The 21,088-nt window shown below is 41.8% G+C and overlaps 1 protein-coding gene across 1 annotated transcript in view; it reads right to left on the reverse strand.

Moving 5' to 3' along the window:
• GALNT18 (polypeptide N-acetylgalactosaminyltransferase 18) overlaps positions 1 to 21,088 on the reverse strand; it is a 346,717-nt gene that overhangs the window by 83,211 nt on the left and 242,418 nt on the right. Inside the window, exons 4-5 of the mRNA XM_070957483.1 lie at positions 6,566 to 6,749; positions 918 to 1,115 (exon numbers count right to left, since the gene is read on the reverse strand). Of these exons, the coding sequence (XP_070813584.1) occupies positions 918 to 1,115; positions 6,566 to 6,749 (382 nt within the window). The remainder of the gene's footprint in view (positions 1 to 917; positions 1,116 to 6,565; positions 6,750 to 21,088) is intronic.

Here is a 21,088-nt window from a genome sequence, read left to right on the forward strand (position 1 = left end):
TGCAAAAATCAGCCAGACTGATTATTGTACAGAAGTTATAGATCTATGGATCAGCAACCTTTCAAATATTATATGCCAGCGATGGCGAACCTTTTCGGCACTGAGTGCCAAAAAGGTCACGCGGAAATGTCACACATGTGTTTGTCAGGGCCACGCTCTGTAAAAGCTGAACTTCCAGGCTCTAGCGCGCATGCACACCCGACAATCAGCTGGCTGGTGGGCATGCGCAGGCCGGTTTTCAGCACTGTTGCACGTGTGAAGGGATTATGCTCCGGAAAAGCCAAACTTCCTGGTTCTAGTGTGCATGCGCACCGACGATCAGCTAGCCAGCGTGCATATGCAGGCCATTTTTTGACACTGTCCAGCACGTGAAGGGATCATGCTCTGGAAAAGCTGAACTTCTGGGTTGTGGCACGAATGAGCATCCAACAATCAGCTGGCCAATGAGCATGCACACACTGGTTTTCGGCACTGCTGTGCACGCAAAGGACAGCTGATTATTGTGTGCACATGTGCGCCAGAAACCCAGAAGACAAACAGGCAAGACCATGCATGCCGGGTAACATGGCTTCGTATGCCACTTTGGGCACACATGCCATAAGTTCGCCATCACGGCTATATGCTATCACAATCTCATGTGATGGCCTGGGTGCTCTCTGCCTAAATCTCTGGAGACCATAAACCTTATAAGCAGTACTGATATCATAAGATTTTAGCCTTTTTAACAATTTTCAATTACTTCAATTTCATTCTGGAGTCTATATGCATGACAATCATGTGGTGCTTATAGATGTTGCCTTACTCTACATGATACAGTATATAACTGTATTAGAGGACCAAAACCTGGTATTTTCTTTGATTATTTTTGTCCTTTTAATTTTGCTTTTCATGAAAATTTACTGACATATGCACATTACCTTATAGGAGCCGTAGTGTTTTCCAATTTCCACCATGATTTTGGTGGATTTAGATATCGACACCATAATTCCCAATCAAATCCTTGGGCAGATAGTGGGTATTCTTCTAGTTCAAAGTTGTCATATTTGATATTATCAAATGATGGAGATATCACTCGTCTTCTGTTTTCTTTTATCCTGGTGAGTACTGGCTCAGCCCTTAAGAAAAGGAAGATGATCAGTTTGTTTCAACAGTGATAGGTAGCAGGTGATTCTTACCTTTGATCCAAGCACCCTCCTCAACACACATATATGTGAGAAATAAGTAATTATTTACTATATAAATACTTCTATCCTCTTAAAGTCTTACATCAAAATAGAAACAAAGGTGGGGGAAAGGGAAGCTGTTAATTAAGATGTCTTCAATAACAGATGGGAAGGACACAAATAATTAAAGGTAACTGATGGATGCTAATGGACTCAACATTGCAACAATAATCAGTGTTGGACTTTCAGGTTCTAAACAGCAGAAACTTAATTACAAGCTGTTTCAAAGTTTCCATAGCAATGGAACACTAGATTCTATGTAGCAAATGTCTCCCTTGATGTTATTTTAATACAAAATGCAAAATACAGTATAATTGGAGCTATTAATGAGGAAGATAGACAATAGGTACTGCATTTGGAAAGACTGAAGGCTTTGTTGTCTTCAAATAGTGCTTAATTTGGAAATCAGGAGATATTTTGTTTACTAAAATCCTTCTTCTGGACTATTTCTAAAACTATAGCCTGAATGGACAAATATACAGGAAATATTTACTGATGTAGCCAGAAAGAATGTTTAGAATGTTCATAGATGGAACATTATGACTTAAGCATTGCATTTGTCTGGACCACTTATGGTGGGAAAAAAAAAAACATATTTTGCAAACTATCCTACCTCCATGGGGAAAGGGTACTCCGGATGAACTCAGATTAAGAGTCTGTTTTAATCCATTAGAGCTGGTTAAAAAAAAAAAGGGTTCAGCATAGATGGGCAAGGGGGACTGTGATGCCAAAAGTGCAATGATGTCATCATGCAAATGTCAAAAATTATGTAATTTACACTTGCCAGACTGCAACTGGCACAAATGACATAACTGGAGGATTTGCATAATTATGTCCTTATACTCGTAACATCAACATAGCTTCTGTCAGAAGCCTTTGAGAATTATTCAAGCATATTTCCCAGCTTGGTGCCATTTCAGATATATTATTCAGAGGCTTCTGGTTTTTTTTTGTTGGTGGTTATTTCTAAAGATATGCAGCCTGGCACCACTGAGAGTTGAACTATGAAATATGTAAAGGGACACGGGAGAATATGTAAAGAAAAACAACTTTATCACCACCTGAGAATGGGAGAATAAAGTCAGCAGTTGTGTACCTATTATACTGACGTACTGACACCTGGAACTAGGAAGTCACAACTGGAGGAATATAAAAGCAGACTAGAATAAACAGCTTGACCGGTGTGATAACAGCTGTCATCCTTGTAAGTAGGCTACAGCCCAGCCGGTCCAGCCTAGCTAAGGGGAAGTATATATGTTGGATGTGTGTAAGTGAATGTATGTTTGCTTGGTTTTGCTTTTTACAAACTGTGAATTAATAAAATGTTATTGTTGCCGATTCTCCTGAGTTACTCACAGCATAAGATCTAGTTACCTCTGTCTGGAAGCAGCAACTGGCCCTATCCCTGGCAAACAGCTGCAGTAGAAAGCAAGGGTCCCCTTCTTGGAGCTGAATTCCCTTGCAACCACAAATTTTGTATGGACTGTAAATTGCCCTCACTCCCTTTTCTAATAGCCCTATCTGATGGCTGCAGATATTAGAAAATTGTACTCTCGGGAGTCTTTGCCAGTTTTGTTTAATGCACTCTTAATCTACTGTATTGTATTTTTATCCATCTGACCCTAGGAGAGATAAAGAGATTTCTGGTTAAAAAGACATGAAAAGATGAACCTTCTATAACATAGCAATATCAATGGCACGTAGATTTATATATCGTACAGTGCTTTACAGCCCTCTCTAAGCAGTTTACAGAGTCAGCATTTTGCCCCCAACAATTTGGGTCCTCATTTTACCCATCTCAGAAGGATGGAAGGCTGAGTCAACCTTGAGCCTGGTGATATTGGAACTGCCAAATTTCAGGCACCCGGCAGTCAGCAGAAGTAGCCTGCAGTACTGCAATCTAACCACTGTGCCACTATGGCTCATATGACTCATAACTAACATATTAATATACTGCTAGTATTGTTAATATATAACAATATATACTAATAATACAAACAGTGGCATGAATGTCAAAAACTCAAGAATCATTTAAATTTAGATATATTTCAATAAAAATGATTTTGTTTGAAATTATGCTGAATAAATTATTATTTTTAATGGATATTTTAATTTATGTTGCTCTATGTATAAAAGCTTTGAAGTATAAACTACCAAATACACTAATCTTATTGAAATCCCTTAAAACATGGCTATGTTAAAAGATCTGGGGATCAAAGGGAATGGTGATCCTGTTAGATGGTTCCATTGTTTGTCATCTAATCCTGTCTCTTAGCTGAGGAATGTGGTAGCATAAAAAAATGTAATAAATAAATAAAAATGGTGTCTCATATTGGTGGGAGGAAAATTTCTCTTAAAGGGGCAACCATGAACCATTATTATGTTTATAGCCCAGGAAGTCTACCTCCCAGTTTTAAAAGCTATAGTCAAGTTCTAAATAATCATAAAAATATGCTTGGAAAAAAAAGTGCAAGATAATTTTTTGAAAGTAAACTCTGGACATTCTGACCATTTGCTAAGTTTGTAAATGTCTGGATAGCCACTAGATGGCAGCCAGGAGATACAGAACTCTTTTTGCTATTAGGATTTTTGAAGTCCAGGTATGATAGCCTTAAGTTTACATGACCAGTCACACCAACTATCAAGTCTTCTCATTCTAGGAATTATGCAATATGGTGCCATAATCATCCCCTCAAAATTGTGTACTGTTGCTTAAGAAATTTATAATATGCACTCATCTAGGGTTTTTAATTTAAATTGCTCTTCACAGAAGGTTAAATAAGGACTGAAGCAGCAACACTGAATGAGAGAAAAACAGGCAGCATTGCACAATGCAATGAACCTATCGAATGAGTCAGTGGTGGGTTGCCCCTGGTTCGCACCAGTTCTCTATAGAACCAGTAGTAAAACCAGTGGGAAGCTCCGCCCACCGACCCCGATGTCACCAAAATGCTTCTGCACATGCGCAGAAGCTTCTGCACTTGCGCGGAACAGCACGCACGGGTGGACCCGTTGCAAACCGGTTGTAAAGGTAAGTAGAACCCACCCCTGGAATGAACTCATCTATTCTTTCTTAGCTTTATGCAGTCAACCCGAACACCCTGTATTTGTCCCCCAGTGTCTGTATATGGGGGCGAATGCTGATGAATGCATTATGAATTAGGAGGCTAAAACAGTGGTGGGATTCAAATAATTTAACAACTGGTTCTGTGCCTAATGATTTCTTCCAACAACCAGTTTGCCAAACTGCTCAGAAAGTTAACAACCGGTTCTCCCGAAGTGGCACAAACTGGCTGAATCCCACCACTGGGCTAAACCATCTATTGCAGTGTTTCTCAACCTTGGTAGCTTGAAGATGGGTGGACTTCAACTCCCAGAAACCCCCAGCCAGCCCTGCTGGCTGGGGGATTCTGGGAGTTGTGGTCCACCCATCTTCAAGCTTCCAAGGTTGAGAAACACTGATCTATTGTGTTCATATGATAGGACAGTGCAGTTTCTAGGCATACTTCCACTGTATACATGAAGCTCCTCATCTGCCACCAAAGATTCCTCTTATCTATATATCGACATATAGCAGTGTCAGTCATTGAATGTTCATGCAAATATCCTACCTTTAAAATATTCCAAAAGCACGGGCCCAGCCTATTCAGGGTTTCACTTTGCAACTCTATTGATTTCCAAAAGATATATTGTCTTTAATTTGATAACCTAATGATGCTTACAAAGATCTATCTGATGCTCAGTTAAATTATATGGAACCCAAGGAAGTTTTCTCTATACAGATGAAGAAGCATACATAGTTTCCCATGGAAGATGAAGAAAGTTCTTCTGAATAAGGCAGTTCAAATTGTTCAGAGAAGCAATTCAGAAAGTTCATGAACCCTCAGGTTAAAATACCTCTGGCCATTGTCTTTTCAACTCAACTGAAGTTCAATTTAATGCCTGAAGAACAATGATCTTTTATAGTTCTCTCAGGCATTGGATGGAAGTGAAAATGGAGAACATTAATAGAATAGCCCACACATAGTAATTCCTTGAGTCACTAGTGTACATTTATCTGAACTGTATCAGTCAAATAAGCCTTAGAACAGATGCTTCAGCATTCTAAATGTTTCAAAACATTCTTCATCATTGTATTCAGACTGGTTCTATTTTACAGAAGTACTTAAAAATAAAAGTGAGAATGCACCAAGTGTTTTGAATTAGAACTCTTATAATACCCCTTGGGATGAAAATTCTCCTAATGCTATTTACCATGTTCCTGATGGGAATTCCAATCCAAAATATTGCAAGGAAAGTCTGCAGCATTGCACTTTATACCATCTGGCTAGGCAATGTTACAATTAATTATTTAAAAGTCTGAAGTTTTACATTAGCACTAGATTTCACCTACTGTAACTAGCTGCTCTGCTATTAGTGGAGATGTACACATGTGACAGTGCTACACTTTAAACATCTATAATATGTTTACTTCTTAAACTAAGTTAATACTGGAAATTATACTCACATTCTTCACCTGCTTATATTTTCGGATCTTTCTGTGGGTTTCTTACTTGTAGCTCTGATAATTGTGGCCTTGGATATATCTGTCCTTTGGATACGTCTGTCTATCTGTCTGTCTGTCTGTGTTTACAGTATATGTGTAACCTTATTTCTGGCTACATCTTACCATCCAATTGGTGAAAATGTAGACAATTAAATGATGTCATAATATAATGTAATTTTGATTAAATCCAATATCAACAAAACCATTTCATAAAGGCTAAAGTCTATATTCTTATTCTTCATGAATAAAAACACTGTTTTCAAGACATCAAAATTAGTGAGGCTTCAAATTTAGTTTTTCCTTACATTAATACTGCACTGAAACCAGTGGTGGGTTTCAAATTTTTTTACTACCGGTTCTGTGGGTATGGCTTGGTGGGCGTGGCAGGGGAAGGATACTGTAAAATCTCCATTCTGTCCCCAATCCAGAGGAAGGTTACTGCAAAATCCCCATTTCCTCCCGATCAGCTGGGACTTGGGAGTCAGAGAATAGATGGGGACGGGGCCAGTCGGAATTTTTACTACCGGTTCTCCGAACTACTCAAAATTTCCACTACTGGTTCTCCAGAACTGGTCAGAATCTGCTGAAACCCACCTCTGACTGAAACCAATGGCCAATTGACAGTGGATTTTTAACACTGCATAACTGACAATCAAAAGGCTTTGTCCACTAATACTTAAGCCAATTTACCCAGTATCATTACCCCATACACAATTAGAAGGTCTTTCTCATGTTGCATCCTTTTTAATCACAAGTCTACAAGAAATGACACAGATCTAGAAATAGCAAGACGTACCAGCCCACGTTGAATTCTACATGTGCATCAAAGAGTGCAACTACTGGAGCAGTAGCTGCCCTCCAGCCACTAACACGAGATCGAATCAGCCCCTCTTGCTTGCTGTGGCGGACCATCTTAATGAACCCCGGTTTTCGTGTGTTCAATTCATCAACATATTCTTTTAGCTTCTCTTTCAGCTCTTCTGCATAAAGACAAAGATGGTTAACAACATCTGTCATGCTCCCAATATCTATAAAGGGCTATCTACAGAGGAAGACTAACAGTGTCAAAATGGCGGGGGCGCCTGGAACAATTACATGTGTGAGATGTAAAATTATACATTTTAAAATTACATTGTGAGACTGTAATGTGTGAGTTTACTTTTTACATGTGTGAGATGTAAAATTATACATATTAAAATTAATCACCTTGCTGCACACAACAATTCAATACCTATTGACCTTCCTATGGAACCTTGACACACTCGGTGTTTATATTTGGAACTGGTTTTGTAAAACATAAAGGATCAAAAAGAATAAGATCCTGAACGTTGCTTGAATCCTCTATTTTCAATAAAATCTATTTTGTTTAACGTATTAATTAAATGTGCTCACTCTTCACGTAGTGACTGTTCAAAGTTATGACAGACCTCCCCAGGACGACTTATGACCTGGATTTGAAGTTTGAAGGTCACAAGATCCCATTTTAGGTGCTTGAAACCAACCTGCATTTACAGTTCTTTGCAGTGGTTAGTGGTCACATGAGCATGATTACAACTTCTGTTTGCTGGAAATTGGTTTTTATTTCCAGACCATTATGGACAATGGATTTGCTTAACAACTGCTGCACTTGCTTAACTGGTAGCTAGTAATTCACTTAACAACTGCCTCAAAAAAGATATTAAAATTGGGCCTGGCCATTTACTGGCCCACTTTAAAACTGGGTTAAGTCATAAATTGAGGACTATCTGTATTTTGCAACTACAGAACAAGAGGTAAATTTATAATGGTACCGATAATTATTATTATTTGGAAGCCCTTTCCTTTCCTTTCCTTTCCTTTCCTTTCCTTTCCTTTCCTTTCCTTTCCTTTCCTTTCCTTTCCTTTCCTTTCCTTTCCTTTCCTTTCCTTTCCTTTCCTTTCTTTCCTTTCCCTTCCCTTCCCTTCCCTTCCCTTCCCTTCCCTTCCTCATTTCATTTCATTTCCCTTCCCTTCCCTTTTTTACTTTCTATTAGAATTTTAAATCTTTTCTTAAAACTTCTTTCTTCTTTCTTAAAAGTAAGTATATAATCTTTAAAAACCATGTATGTATAAAATATGGGTTTGAGTTATGAAAAATATTTGTTGGCATTAAGGAGCTGGCAACAGAAGAGTGTCATGGGTTGGATCCCGTTGTGACAGTCTTAATCGCTTCTTAACTCTAATGCATATTTTCCAAATAAACGCAGCTTGCATGTGATTCTTTCAGTACAAAGGCAAGCTATACTCTGCCAGAAATACAAGTATATAAAGCTATTAGTTTTGTTAACCTGGGCCTTAAATGCTATTGATGCATGAGAAACAGAATTTTCATTGAAACTTATACAGTAAAAATATTGGAAGCAAGGAGAAAAACCTGATAAATTATTCACCACTTGATTGAAACAGCAACAACAAAGTAATATTATTTTTAGCAGGGAAAAGTATATAATGTTTCCCATCTTTCTAATGAATAATTCTTTTTATTTTTCTACTCAATTTTATCATATCGAATCTAAGGTTCCTCAATAGCAAATCAATAATTTTTAAATAATAGAGTACCTCTAACAATTTAATATACAACATAGCATCGGTTTTCCCCATCTCTAATTAAGCCACTAACTACTGCCAGTTCTCATGTCTTCAACTATATTTTTAAAATAGAGATCAACAGTTGTTGCCTTTTTTAATAAAAGCCTCAGCCTACAAAAGTCCATTTAGTGACTGTTCAAAGTTACAACGGCACTGAAAAAAGTGACTTCTGACTGATTTCACACTTATGACCATTGCAGGTCATGTGTAAAAATTCAGATGCTTGGCAATTTATGACTGTTGCAATGTTCCAGGGTCATGTGATCACCTTTTGCAATCTTCTGACTAGCAAAGTCAATGAGGAAGCCAGATTCACTTAACAATTGAATTACTGCAGTGCTTCACTTAACAAATGTGCAAGAAAGGTTGTACAATAGGGCAAAACTCACTGAACAAATGTCTCGCTTAGCAACAAAAATTGTGGTGCTAAGTCTTAGACTTCCTGTATAGCCAATGTAATGATCAATTTTTAGATGACTAAGAATTACGGTGATGATTAGTTTTGTTATTAGTGAAAACACTTACCTGTTCTCTTATCAACACAAAAGGAAAAAGAGAGAAAGAAAGAGAAAGAGAGAATATGACTCTGCCGTAATATTTGTTGGGCTATATTAGCTATAGTTTGAGAAGAATTTCACTTGTATTACTGTAACCTAACCCCATTTTTTTAATAAAGTATTGCTAAAGAGACTGTGAGAATCATGCTGGGAAAAGAAATTACTTTGGCTTGAGGCAGAGGCCAAGAACCTTACGGCTAGATTTTACGGAATAAATTAATGAAGGTAATATACTTTGCAAGCTTTGTAAAAAAAAGTTGCTGTCAAAATTTTAGCATCTGCATTTAACAAAGCAATCAGGCAATAGCTTGCATAGTCTACTGAATTTTTTCCTGGCTTTAATATTAGAGTTGTATCTGGAAGAGCAGTCTGCTTAGAAAAAAAATACAGGCATCTGTGCTGCCTGCCACCCTTCCCCTCTGAGTCTTTGCCCCAGTGTCAGCAATAAATAAATAAAGCCAATAAAGCTGCAACCTTGAAACAGGTGTGGGAAGACATGGGAGGGGAACAGAGGAGGCGTGCTCTTGGAAGCTCTACAGCTACCAGCAGAGAAAAGCAGCCAACTAAAACAAGGAATTTTTTTTCTTCAAAGGGAATGGATGGTCCAGAAGAAAAAGAAGTATAGAGGCACAGCAAAGCAATTTTGCTTGGAATTTGTCAGAGAGGCTTTACAGACCCTGAGCCTAGCCTTCCTGGATCCCCTCCAGTGGTGGGATTCAAATTTTTTTACTACTGGTTCTGTGGGTGTGGCTTTGTGGAGGTGGCCTTGTGGGTGTGGCTTTGTGGGCCTGGCAGGGGAAGGATACTCTCAGCTATTCTTGACTGCCTGTGCTGGACGAGTTAAATACACGACTCAAATGTGGATTTAACTCAATTTAATGGCAGCTACTCGATAGCTCTTCAGCAAATGCCGGACTGCTAGGCAGGAATAAAGTTGGACTGAGAGCATCTGCTACTCAGCTCCTCTTTATAGGTCTTCCTGCTGGCGTCCTTTTAATCGGTGTCAGCTGCTATGCGGTTTGACTTTTGCCGCTTTGTATCTGCCACTGAAGCATTGCTCGGGTCGTGGGCATATGACGTCGTCGGTCCATGTCTGCGTCATCCAAGCCAGGACGTCCTCAGCTCCAATAAGGGATTCCTACCCCAAGCAGCCCAAAGTCAGCCTTACCGAGCCCCACTAATCCCACCACCTACACCGCTGCATCTATCGCTCCATTTCTGCCACCATCACCAACCCCCGTGCCCATCATTATGGCATCAATATGTTCTGCCAGCTGGCGTCACTTGGATGCCCCTCCCATTTGGTAAGCTTGAGGGAGGTTGACTCTCGACAGATACTGTAAAATCTCCATTCCCACCCTACTCCATGGGAAGGATACTGCAAAATCCCCATTTCCTCCCCACTCCTGGGGGAAGGATATTGCAAAATCTCCATTCCCACCCCACTTTGGGGCCAGCCAGAGGTGGTATTTGCCGGTTCTTCGAACTACTCAAAATTTCCACTACCGGTTCTCCAGAACCTGTCAGAACCTGCTGGATTTCACCTCTGGTCCTGATCCTTTGTGCCTGACAGATACAGACAATGGAAAGCACTCACATATAGATTTGTAAGGTTTACACTTCACTTTTATATCTTGTTTTTTTTTTTCCAAAATAAAACTTCTCCGCAACCCTTATAGGGAAATAAAGAAAAGCTACTTGTCCAGGGTCCAGTGCTTTTGTGTTTCTTTTGACTCTGGGTCAAGGTACAATTTGAAAAAAGAACCCATGACATTGGATACATTTTATAAAAAGAGATAGATAGCATTTCAGTCAAAAACGTTTATTATGTACCTTCACATTATAGGAGTAAAAAAAAAACCCCAAACAAATCCATGTTAAAAAAAAACCTAATACCATTCTTCAAGAAAATTGTTTGAACTACATGCTTTCCCTGTTTTCATGAATTTAATATTATATATATTAATTCTTGTAGGAATAACTGAGCCACTGTATTAACAGTTTGCTCTTGTGAGATCATCAAAAGATTAATCTTATGCAAAAAATCATCACAGTCCATCTAATCAGCACTACAGAATCTAATATAAAAATATAAACTTTTTTTTATTAAACCTGACCCCTGTACATACCCAGAGAATTGTTGAAATATAGGAATAATATTTTATTGCTGCTTTTCTTTCAGCCTTGAAGCCACTGTTTTATAAAGTTTTTGCCCTCATTTCCAATAATTCTGTTTTAATAATTCATTCTTATTAATGATTTAATAAGTATTCAGTATCTAAAGCACACAAATAAATGATCCCGTTTCAATTTACCAGATACAAATAGTTCATAAAGTTCCTGAGTAGCATTTCTCACATAGGCACTTAGAAGCTCCTTAACCTATTTCTTTAAAAGTATTGCACTGAAATTTTGTTCTCGTTCATAAAGTATGTGCAATATAAGCTTTGAAAGAATTAGTGACCTGAAAGGATCAGTATTTTGCTGACTGTCTACTAATGTCAAAAATACTTCCAAATCTTCTTTTAATTGGTTAACAGCCTGCAAATCTTCATTGTGACATAGTTAGTTACCATCTTAAATCATTAAAGAACAAAGACTAGCATAATAGGTGTATGGTCTGATATAAATACTGTGTTTCCCCAAAAATAAGACAGGGTCTTATTTTCTTTTGACCTCCGACATAAGCACTTGGCCTTATTTTTGGGGAGATCTTATTTTTTTTCAGGTGCAGGAGGCGCGAGCTCACCATACCTGGGGGGGGGGGGTGGGGCCACAGAGTTGCAACTATGGAGCTGGCGAGTCCAATGATGAGCAAGGCTGTGGCAGTGAGACACATCAGGACAGTGCCGGCCAGCCGCTCGTCAGCAGGCCGCTGCTGCTCTTTTTGCAGCTGCCACTAAGAGAAGGGGTGCAGTAGCTAGGGTTTGTGGGAGCAGCCTCCATGAGGCCATTCCACGTGGATGGCAGGTGCATGTGAGGTGCATTCCCCCCTTCCCCCCCAGGAAATGGCGGGACTGGCTGTGCAGGCGCTTCAAATGCCTTATTTTTGGGGGGAGGGCTTATTTTAGCATATGCGCTCAAAAGTCCGGTTGGGCTTATTATCTGGAGATAATCCGGATAATCTTAGTTTCAGGGAAACATGGAATACAGTTGCAATTTTCTGATGGTGGAGGGGAAAAAATCCTATGGTTTCAGTTCTACATTACCTGAATTTTAAGAAATGACCATCACTTCAATGTTCCTGAAAAGAAGAAGCACCAATCTTTGTATTTTTATCAGTCACAATCAAACAAACACTTAAAAGTATGACAATGTTCTCATGTACTTGGAAGTCAGCTTTCCTATCAAAGCAAGGAATAGGCTTTGGAGTAATCATCATGACAGAAAACAATTCCTGAGTTGTTGTAAAGAGTCTCTCATGATATCTACAAGGACTTATAGTATATTTAGTATATACTTCAATATACTACAATAGTATATTTCACCCTTTACTACTCAAACCTTCACTTTAGGCTTAATTGACATGAAGGATACAGGAGCCTACAAAGCATTTCTATGCATTCAGAATTAGGGTCCAACCTATGCTACATCATGTTCTATGCTGCCAGATACATTTTTTTTTATCTAAAGCATTATCTTTCCAAATTTCTGATAGATTTCAAAGGAAAATTTCACAAAATATTTTAATCCTCTTGAAGATAATCCAGTTCTGCCAAGGAATAGTGGTCTGATTGCGGAGAGCAATTTAAGAGCAAACTGTTATTTATTAAACTCTCAATGGGTGGAAACTAATCAAGGAGAGAAGCAACTTAGAATTAAGGAGAAATTTCCTGACAGTTAGAACAATTAATCAGTGGAACAACTTGCCTCCAGAAGTTGCAAATGCTCCAACATTGGAACTTTTTAAGAAGAGATTGGATAACCATTTGTCTGAAATGGTATAGGGCAGTGATGGCTAACTTTTTTGCTGTTGTTTGCCAAAAGCGGGGGTAGTGGGGGGATTGTGCATGCGCATGCCCACACCCATAATTCAATGCGCCCCTTTCTCCCCACATGAGCGTGTGACCCCCCCCACTCTTCCCCCCGCTTTTGGCACGCAATGGCACAGTGGGCCCGGTAGGTCCATTTTTTTGCCCTCCCCAGGGTCCAGAGCCTTTCTAGAAGCCTGGGGAGGGTGAAAACAGCCTTCCCCATGCCCCCGGAGGCCCTCCGGAAGCCCAGAAACAGCCCGTTTCCCGTCTTACAGTGGGCCAGGAAGGCCTGAAAATCAGCTGGCCAGCACACACATGCATGCTGGACTGAGGTAGGGCAACACTCGCATGCACAGATATGGCTCCATGTGCCACCTTCTGCGCATGCTCCAAGATTGCGGCGACCAAGTGAGCTCCGTTTCGGGGATGGGAGAGTTGCCGGTCGCCAGGGTCTTCAGGAGCCTTCCTGTCCATCTCCGGCTCCAGTCCCAGTGAGGGGAGCATCCGCCCTGCCTGTTGAGGGCTTTTTCGCCCTCCGGAACGTCAGGGCAGGGCTGGACGGCACCGCGGGAGATGGGGCGATGGGCCTGGCCGCGGCAGCTGTTTCCGGTGTCGGAGGGAAGCGGAGGCCAAGGCATCCGGCGGCGGGCGGCGTTTGTGCGGCGGCGGCTTGGAAGTGGCCCCCCCTCGCTCCCTATAGCCCTCTGGATCCCTGGGGCGCTCTTTTCCGGCATTTTCGGGGGCCCCGGTGCGCCTTGGGAGCTTGGGGTGCCTGGTTGCGAGCTGGCGACGACGGTGGCGACGGCGGCGGTGGCAGTGGCTGACATGGACCGGCCGGCCAGAGAAACAGCCTGGCAGCAGGTTGATGGAGGAGAAGCTGACAGCCTCACCCCTAAGACTACCATCTGTGATTACTGTGATGACTGTGATTACTGTGATGGGGTGTTTTTAGAACAAAGCTGTGACTGGGGGGTTGTGGAAATTGGGCTGGAGAGACAGGAGGCTGACCATGGTTTGGTTGGTTGGTCGCCTCGGGTGGTCTCTCCTCCCCCCCCTTTCCCCCCAGGTAAGGGTGGGTGTTGACCTTAATGGCCAACCACCCCTGGATTGGGCTTTCCTGTCTCGCTACTCCTACTCTCACCTCAAGGAAGATCTTGTGCCCGTGGGTCTATTATCATCTTATTAATATCTTTATTATTACCATCGTTATTAACATCTACACTTTGGACACTTTGGACCTTTATTATGCTCCACTCATACCCTCGCTGGTTGGAGAGACTGTGCACCATTTGAGAGAGCTGAGGGATTTTCCACATCCCAACGGAGAGGATAGAACACTGCTCCCATCAACTTTGTAACGGGACCGGCCATCGTGAGAGGATGGTTGGCCATTAACCTCTGTTGGAGAAAAAGAACATTGGACCCTCTCCCTGTCGTGAGAGGACAGTGGAGTCCAGCCCTATAAATGGATATTTTGTGACCTTTATGCTCAGTTATCCCTTGGACTATGATAGATTCCCGGACTGGCTTTTCTTTTCCCATCTTTGGCTCGGTTGATGCTCCAAAAAACCGACCTTCTTGCGCTGCGAGACTCCCCCCTCTCACAGGCCTGGCCCTCCACGTTATCGAGGGCCTATCTTGATGACGGGCTTTGGGACCCCGAGAGATGGCATGCAGCAAAGAGGGGGCTGAGGGGTTTTTTAGCTAAATTTTTAAGGAAAATTTTAAGGGGACCCGGGAGGACGGGTGGGAGTTGTAAAAGTGGACCTGGGGGGGTCCAGATAGCGACTGTGCGGGATGAGGGGTTGGTTAGCTGCAGCAGAGGGGTCGTGACAGGAAATTTAACTGGGGGGCAGGGGGACGATAGAAAGGGCTGTGTAATTGAAATCATGAGTGGGAGGGGCAGGTACGACGGGCGCAGGGGGTCATATCAAGTGTCGGGGGTGTGCACGCGCTGTCTCCGAGCGATTGCGCACTCCGGCCCCCAATGCGTGACTCGTGTCCTGGGTTGTGTAGAGCCTCAGGCCCAGGGTCCGCGGCTGATGTTATGTAATGCCAGGTCGGTGGTTAATAAGGCCCCCCTCATCTGTGATCTTATTTCGGAGGGGGGTGCAGACCTGGCAGGTATTACGGAGACCTGGTTGGGCCAAGAGGGGGGGGTCCCCCTCGTAGAGATGTGCCTGCCAGGTTTCCGTGCATTTCATCAGCCAAGGGCCCAGGGGAGGGGTGGGGGAGTGGCGGTGATCATTAGGGAGAGTCTTTGTCCGAGGGAGACCACTGTTCCTCAGATAGCCGGATGTGAGTCCCTTTGTGTGAAGTGGGGCCGTGCGGTGCAGATGGGTTTGCTGAATACGTATCTGGCTCCCTGCCACGTGGTAGCGACCCTGCCCGAGCTACTCGACGTCATTGCCGGGGTGGCGGTTGATACCCCCAGACTTATTGTCATGGGGGATTTCAACCTCCCATCCGCAGGTGAGGCGTCAGAGGTGGCTCGGGAGTTCATGGCTTCCATGACGGCCTTGGACCTGACCCAGTTAGTTCAAGGCCCCACTCACATAGGGGGACACACTCTGGACCTGATTTTTATCTCTGGTCAGTGGTTGAATGATCTTGGTAGAGGGGACCTTGATATTAAACCCTTGTCATGGACAGATCATTCACTCCTTCAACTAGACTTTCCTACCGCTTGCCCCCACTGCAGGGAGACGGAACCAACCAGATGGTTCCGTCCCAGGCGCCTGATGGATCCCGAAAGGTTCCTGACGGAGCTTGGGCCGTTTCCTGAGACTCTAACACATGACTCGACTGAAGAGCTGGTGGCCGCCTGGGAAAGGGCGGCCGCCAGAGCTTTGGATCGCGTCGTGCCTTTGCGGCCTCTGACCCGATGCCGATCTCAATTAGCTCCTTGGTTCTCTGAGGAGCTGAGAGAGATGAAGCGTCGGAAAAGATGCTTAGAGAGCATTTGGAGGACTAGTCAATCCGATTCCGACCGGACACAGGTGAGGTCTTATATCAAGACCTACCTAGTGGCGATAAAAGCGGCAAAATCTAACCATTTTTCCGCTCTTATCGCATCTGCAGAGAACCGCCCAGCCGCCCTGTTTAGGGTGACCCACTCCCTTCTTCGGGGGGGAGTGCGGGAAGATCCCTTGCAGGGTCGTGCTGAGGATTTTGTGCAATTCCTGCACGATAAAGTCGCTCGGATTCGGGATGGCTTGGACTCCGATTGGATGAGTCCACGGGAGGAGACCGGGGCAGGTCTTGAGAATGTTATCTGGGAGGAGTTTGATCCTGTGACTCCCGAGGATGTGGACAGGGTTCTGGGTAAGATTAGTGCCGCCACGTGTTTATTGGACCCGTGTCCCTCCTGGTTGGTACTGGCCTCCCGGGAGGTTACACGAGGCTGGCTCCAGGGGATTATAGGTGCTTCTTTGGGTGAGGGTGCCTTTCCTGCTGCCTTGAAAGAGGCGGTAGTGAGGCCCCTCCTCAAGAAGCCTTCCCTGGACCCGGCTGAATTAGCCAACTATCGTCCAGTCTCCAACCTTCGTTTTGTGGCGAAGGTTGTTGAGAGCGTGGTGGCACGACAACTTCCCCGGCACCTGGATGAAGCTATCTATCTAGACCCGTACCAGTCGGGCTTCAGGCAGGGGTACAGCACAGAAACGGCATTGGTCGCGTTGGTGGATGATCTCTGGAGGGCTCGGGACAGGGGTTGTTCCTCTGTCCTAGTCCTATTAGATCTCTCAGCGGCTTTTGATACCATCGACCATGGTATCATGCTGCAGCGGTTGAGGGGGTTAGGAATAGGGGGCACCGTTTTGCGGTGGTTCTCCTCCTTCCTCTCCGACCGCTCGCAGTTCGTGTTGGCAGGGGGGCAGAGGTCGACCTCGAGGCGTCTCGCATGGGGAGTGCCGCAAGGGTCGGTCCTCTCGCCCCTCCTGTTCAACATTTATGTGAAGCCGCTGGGTGAGATCATCCGTGGTTTTGGAGTGAAGTGTCATCTGTACGCTGACGATACCCAGCTGTACATCTCCACCCCAGACCACCCCAATGATGCTCTTGATGTGATGTCCCGCTGCCTGGAGGCCGTGCGGGCCTGGATGGGGAGGAACAGGCTCAGACTCAACCCCTCCAAGACCGAGTGGCTGTGGCTTCCGGCGCCCCGATATAGTCAGCAGGTGCCATCGCTGACTATTGGGGGTGAATCTTTGCCCCCCATGGAGAGGGCTCGCAATCTGGGTGTCCTCCTGGATGCGCGGCTGTCTTTAGAAGAGCATATGACGGCCGTGGCCAGGGGGGCCTTTTATCAGGTTCGCCTGATTCGCCAGTTGCAGCCCTTTCTGGATCGGGATGCCCTGCGCACGGTCACTCATGCCCTTGTTACTTCCCGGTTGGACTATTGTAATGCTCTCTACATGGGGCTCCCCTTGAAGAGCACTCGGAGGCTCCAACTGGTCCAGAATGCGGCCGCGCGGGTGGTTATGGGCGCAACCCGTTATGCCCATGTGACACCCCTCCTGCGCGAGCTGCACTGGCTCCCGGTGGTCTTCCGGGTGCGATTCAAGGTGTTGGTTACCACCTTTAAAGCGCTCCATGGCATAGGACCCGGGTACCTCCGAGACCGTCTTCTGCCACCAATAGCCTCCCACCGACCAGTTCGTTCCCACAGAGAGGGTCTCCTCAGGGTGCCATCAGCCAAGTTATGTCGGCTGGCGACGCCCAGGGGGAGGGCCTTCTCTGTGGGAGCCCCAGCCCTGTGGAATGAACTGCCCCCGGAAATTCATAAGATATCTGACCTCTGGGTGTTTCGCTGCGCATTGAAGACCCTGTTGTTCCGCCAGGCCGGACTATCAATACAATAGTTTTAAATTGGGGTATTTAAATTTATTGGGGTTTTAAATTTGAGCCATTTATTTAATTATTTTAAATTTTATATCATTGTTTTGTTTGTGTTTTTAAATAGGCTGTACACCGCCCTGAGTCCTTCGGGAGAAGGGCGGTATAGAAATAAAATAATAATAATAATAATAATAATAATAATAATAATAATAATAATAATAATAATAATAATAATAATAATTATTATTATTATTATTATTATTATTATTATTATTATTATTATTATTATTATTATTATTATTATTATTATTATTATTATTATTATTATTGGTTCACCATCATGGATATAGGGCTTCCTGCCTAAGCAGAGGTTTGGACTAGAAGACCTCCAAAGTCCCTTCCAACTCTGTTATACTATTCTATTCTCCTTCTCTACAGTATATTATATGACTAGCTTTTGTTCTTGTTTCTATTATAGCTGCCATATTGGTAATTTATGTTTATTTTTCTTTATCTTTCTAAGTAGTCCCAAAATTGGAATGAAGCTTGAATTGTCCAAATGAAAACCTAATTCAACCTAATTCAACATATTCATGGGTGTGAATTATCATCATGATAAGCTGCTAGATGAGAATTCTGGGAACTTGTTTAACATACCCTGAAGGCATTTATTTATGAAGGTCTCTTCAAAATCTTGTTAAATGTACTTGAACAAAAGCTAATCTAGAAACGAAATGGAAGTAAATAGCTTTAAGGCCAGACTGTCTACTTTAACAGGTTTAAGGATTATAATGAAAAGACTTAATTTAGAAAATCTCTGTGGCGATATTGAACCAATTTTTATAAAGACATATTGTAAATTATTTGCTTTTTGCAGAAACTGTTTTTTAACAATAGTTATTAATGTATCAGAATATATGGTGATTTTCATTATTATTAATGGAAGGTACTAAAAAAGTACAGTAATAGCTTTTATAGTACAAATGAAGCTCTTTTCCCATGGTTTGCATTTGAATGTAATTCATTTATATGTTTCAAAGCAAATAACTGAGTATTGAAGTCTTGGATGCACAGATCAGCTAGAAATTGAAAAATAATTGGCAGTAAGTAATCAGAAACCCCAATCCATCTACTGTAAGTTTGAGTTTTTGTTTTTTCAGTCATGATTAAGGAAAAATCATTACTTGCTAGCATTCAAGGACACACAGAGAAACATTTCCTGCTGCCTGAATTCAATTTCAAAATGCAATTTATTTTATGTCTGGATGTATTAATCTACTAGTTAGCACTAGTCTGGGAATTGAGAGTTCCCGCTGATAACATACATGATAGATGAGGTCACAATTGGTCATTTTAAAGCTGAATTCATCCTCTTGACTTATTGTAGAGATATCACATGCAGACTACCATATAAGATGCCTCAGCCTCAATATTGACAATAGCCTTAGGGCTGTGTGGCTCTGCATAATTTCTAGTATTATTTAACCTAATTACAAATATTGTGTTTAATTTTGTGTGGTTAAGTTTGTCCTTAATTTTTTTTTCCTCAGGGAAACTAGAACTTTTAATATATTGTTGAGTGAAAAGTAATAACTCCAACTCTATCACTTTACTATAAATATGGATATTTTAATAAATAAAGCAGAAAATAATCCTTGAAAATCAGATCTTTTGTTACCAGCATTTATTTCTCCACATAATTACCATCATTTGCTACATACTTTTGCCAATGATAGACAAGATTCTTAAAGCCATCACAAAAGTACTCCACACTTAGTCTCTTCAACCATGTCCTGGTATTCATTTCCACTTTGTTTGAGTCAAACAGATCCCCACAAATGTATTACTCTAATTTTTGGCAAAAGTGAAAATCTCATGGTGCTAAGTCTGGACTATATGGTATTTATATATATTGGAATGAAGCTTGGATTGTCCAATTTCATATGGGATATGAAATAAGATTGTGAAATCCAACTTCACAATTGCCCGTTTGGTAGTTCATGAGGTGTGAAAGCTAACATTATGAAGTTGCCACAAAATTTCTTTTTCCTTCTGGACTAATTTGAATCATTTCAAAGTTATGAGTGCTACAGTGTAGTACTCTGAATGGTACTGGGTTCAACAACAATCATGTAAATAACAGTTTGTATACCAATAAAACATGAGTTTTTGTGCTGGAGTCTGGACTTTCGTTTTGGTTTTCAGATGATACCTTGTGATGATATTCAATGGACCTATTTTGTTTACTGCCATGATGCTATTAAAAAATTCCTCACTTAATTTCTCTAGGATATGACCCAAATGTTGAATATTCCACTAATAATAATAATAAAAAATAAGTTTATACTTATTACCTTTAAAGGTAATCAAAATTTCACAGGATGAAGGGAAGGAAGGAGTAATTCCAGGTCTTTAACAGCTTAGAAACCTGAAACCATGACCTAAGAGCCAAAACAAAAACAAAAACCCAGAAAGAAGTTCTGCTCAGAGGAAGGTAAAGAGTAAAAGGGACTATAGCTAAAATAAGGTCAGGTTTATACTTTACTTTGATATTGAAAGCCTTTACACAGAAAAACCATAGCTCTGTGATTTATCAATAATTGATGGTTGTGTGGAAGGTACATAGCAATCCAAATTACACCGTTTCATACTCAGAACCAGAGCAAAACTAGAAATCAGGGATGTCAGCCAGGAGACTATTACAATAATTTAGTTGAGAAGCAATCAAGGTAGGGACCAATAGAATTGCAATTTCTTCCATCAGAACCTCTCACTCCCAGAATCTGCTTTATTTACTCCAAGGAATCTTTCCCAAGTTGCTGGGTTCCAAATCTGTTGGGACATGCTCATGATATACATACATTAAAAACTGTATAAGCAGAATTATGGGTATTTCACAGTCAAACATTGGATATATTCTTCAATCAAATTTGATTACTGTTTTAAAATGTTATTTTATGTGGATGTGTGCATGATTACACACAAACACACACACAAATGTAGAACTGAATGTGTGTATGTTCAAAATAGAATATAATGCTGCTATGTATTGAAAAAAAAAGATTTGGAAAGATTTGTAAGGTTGTATGGACATGTTCTGCAAAACGGTAATTCTCAATTATCCTCAATATAATGAAATCTAAGGGTAGATTTTGACTTTTCTCCCAAGTGCAGACTGCTACTGCTTGTAAGATGATTTTAAACATGAGAAACTTTGTAAAGTAGCTTTGGGGATGTCATTCAAAGAAGATGTAAAATTCTTCAGGGCACAAGTGAGCCTTTCTGCACTGTGAACATAATTTTGTGCATAAACATTGTACCTTTGGAAATGTTCATTTTATG

This window comes from Pituophis catenifer, unplaced genomic scaffold (genome assembly GCF_029215685.1).
Source record: "Pituophis catenifer annectens isolate HBS135680 unplaced genomic scaffold, rPitCat1.0.hap2 SCAF_1, whole genome shotgun sequence".
NCBI lineage: Eukaryota > Metazoa > Chordata > Lepidosauria > Squamata > Colubridae > Pituophis > Pituophis catenifer.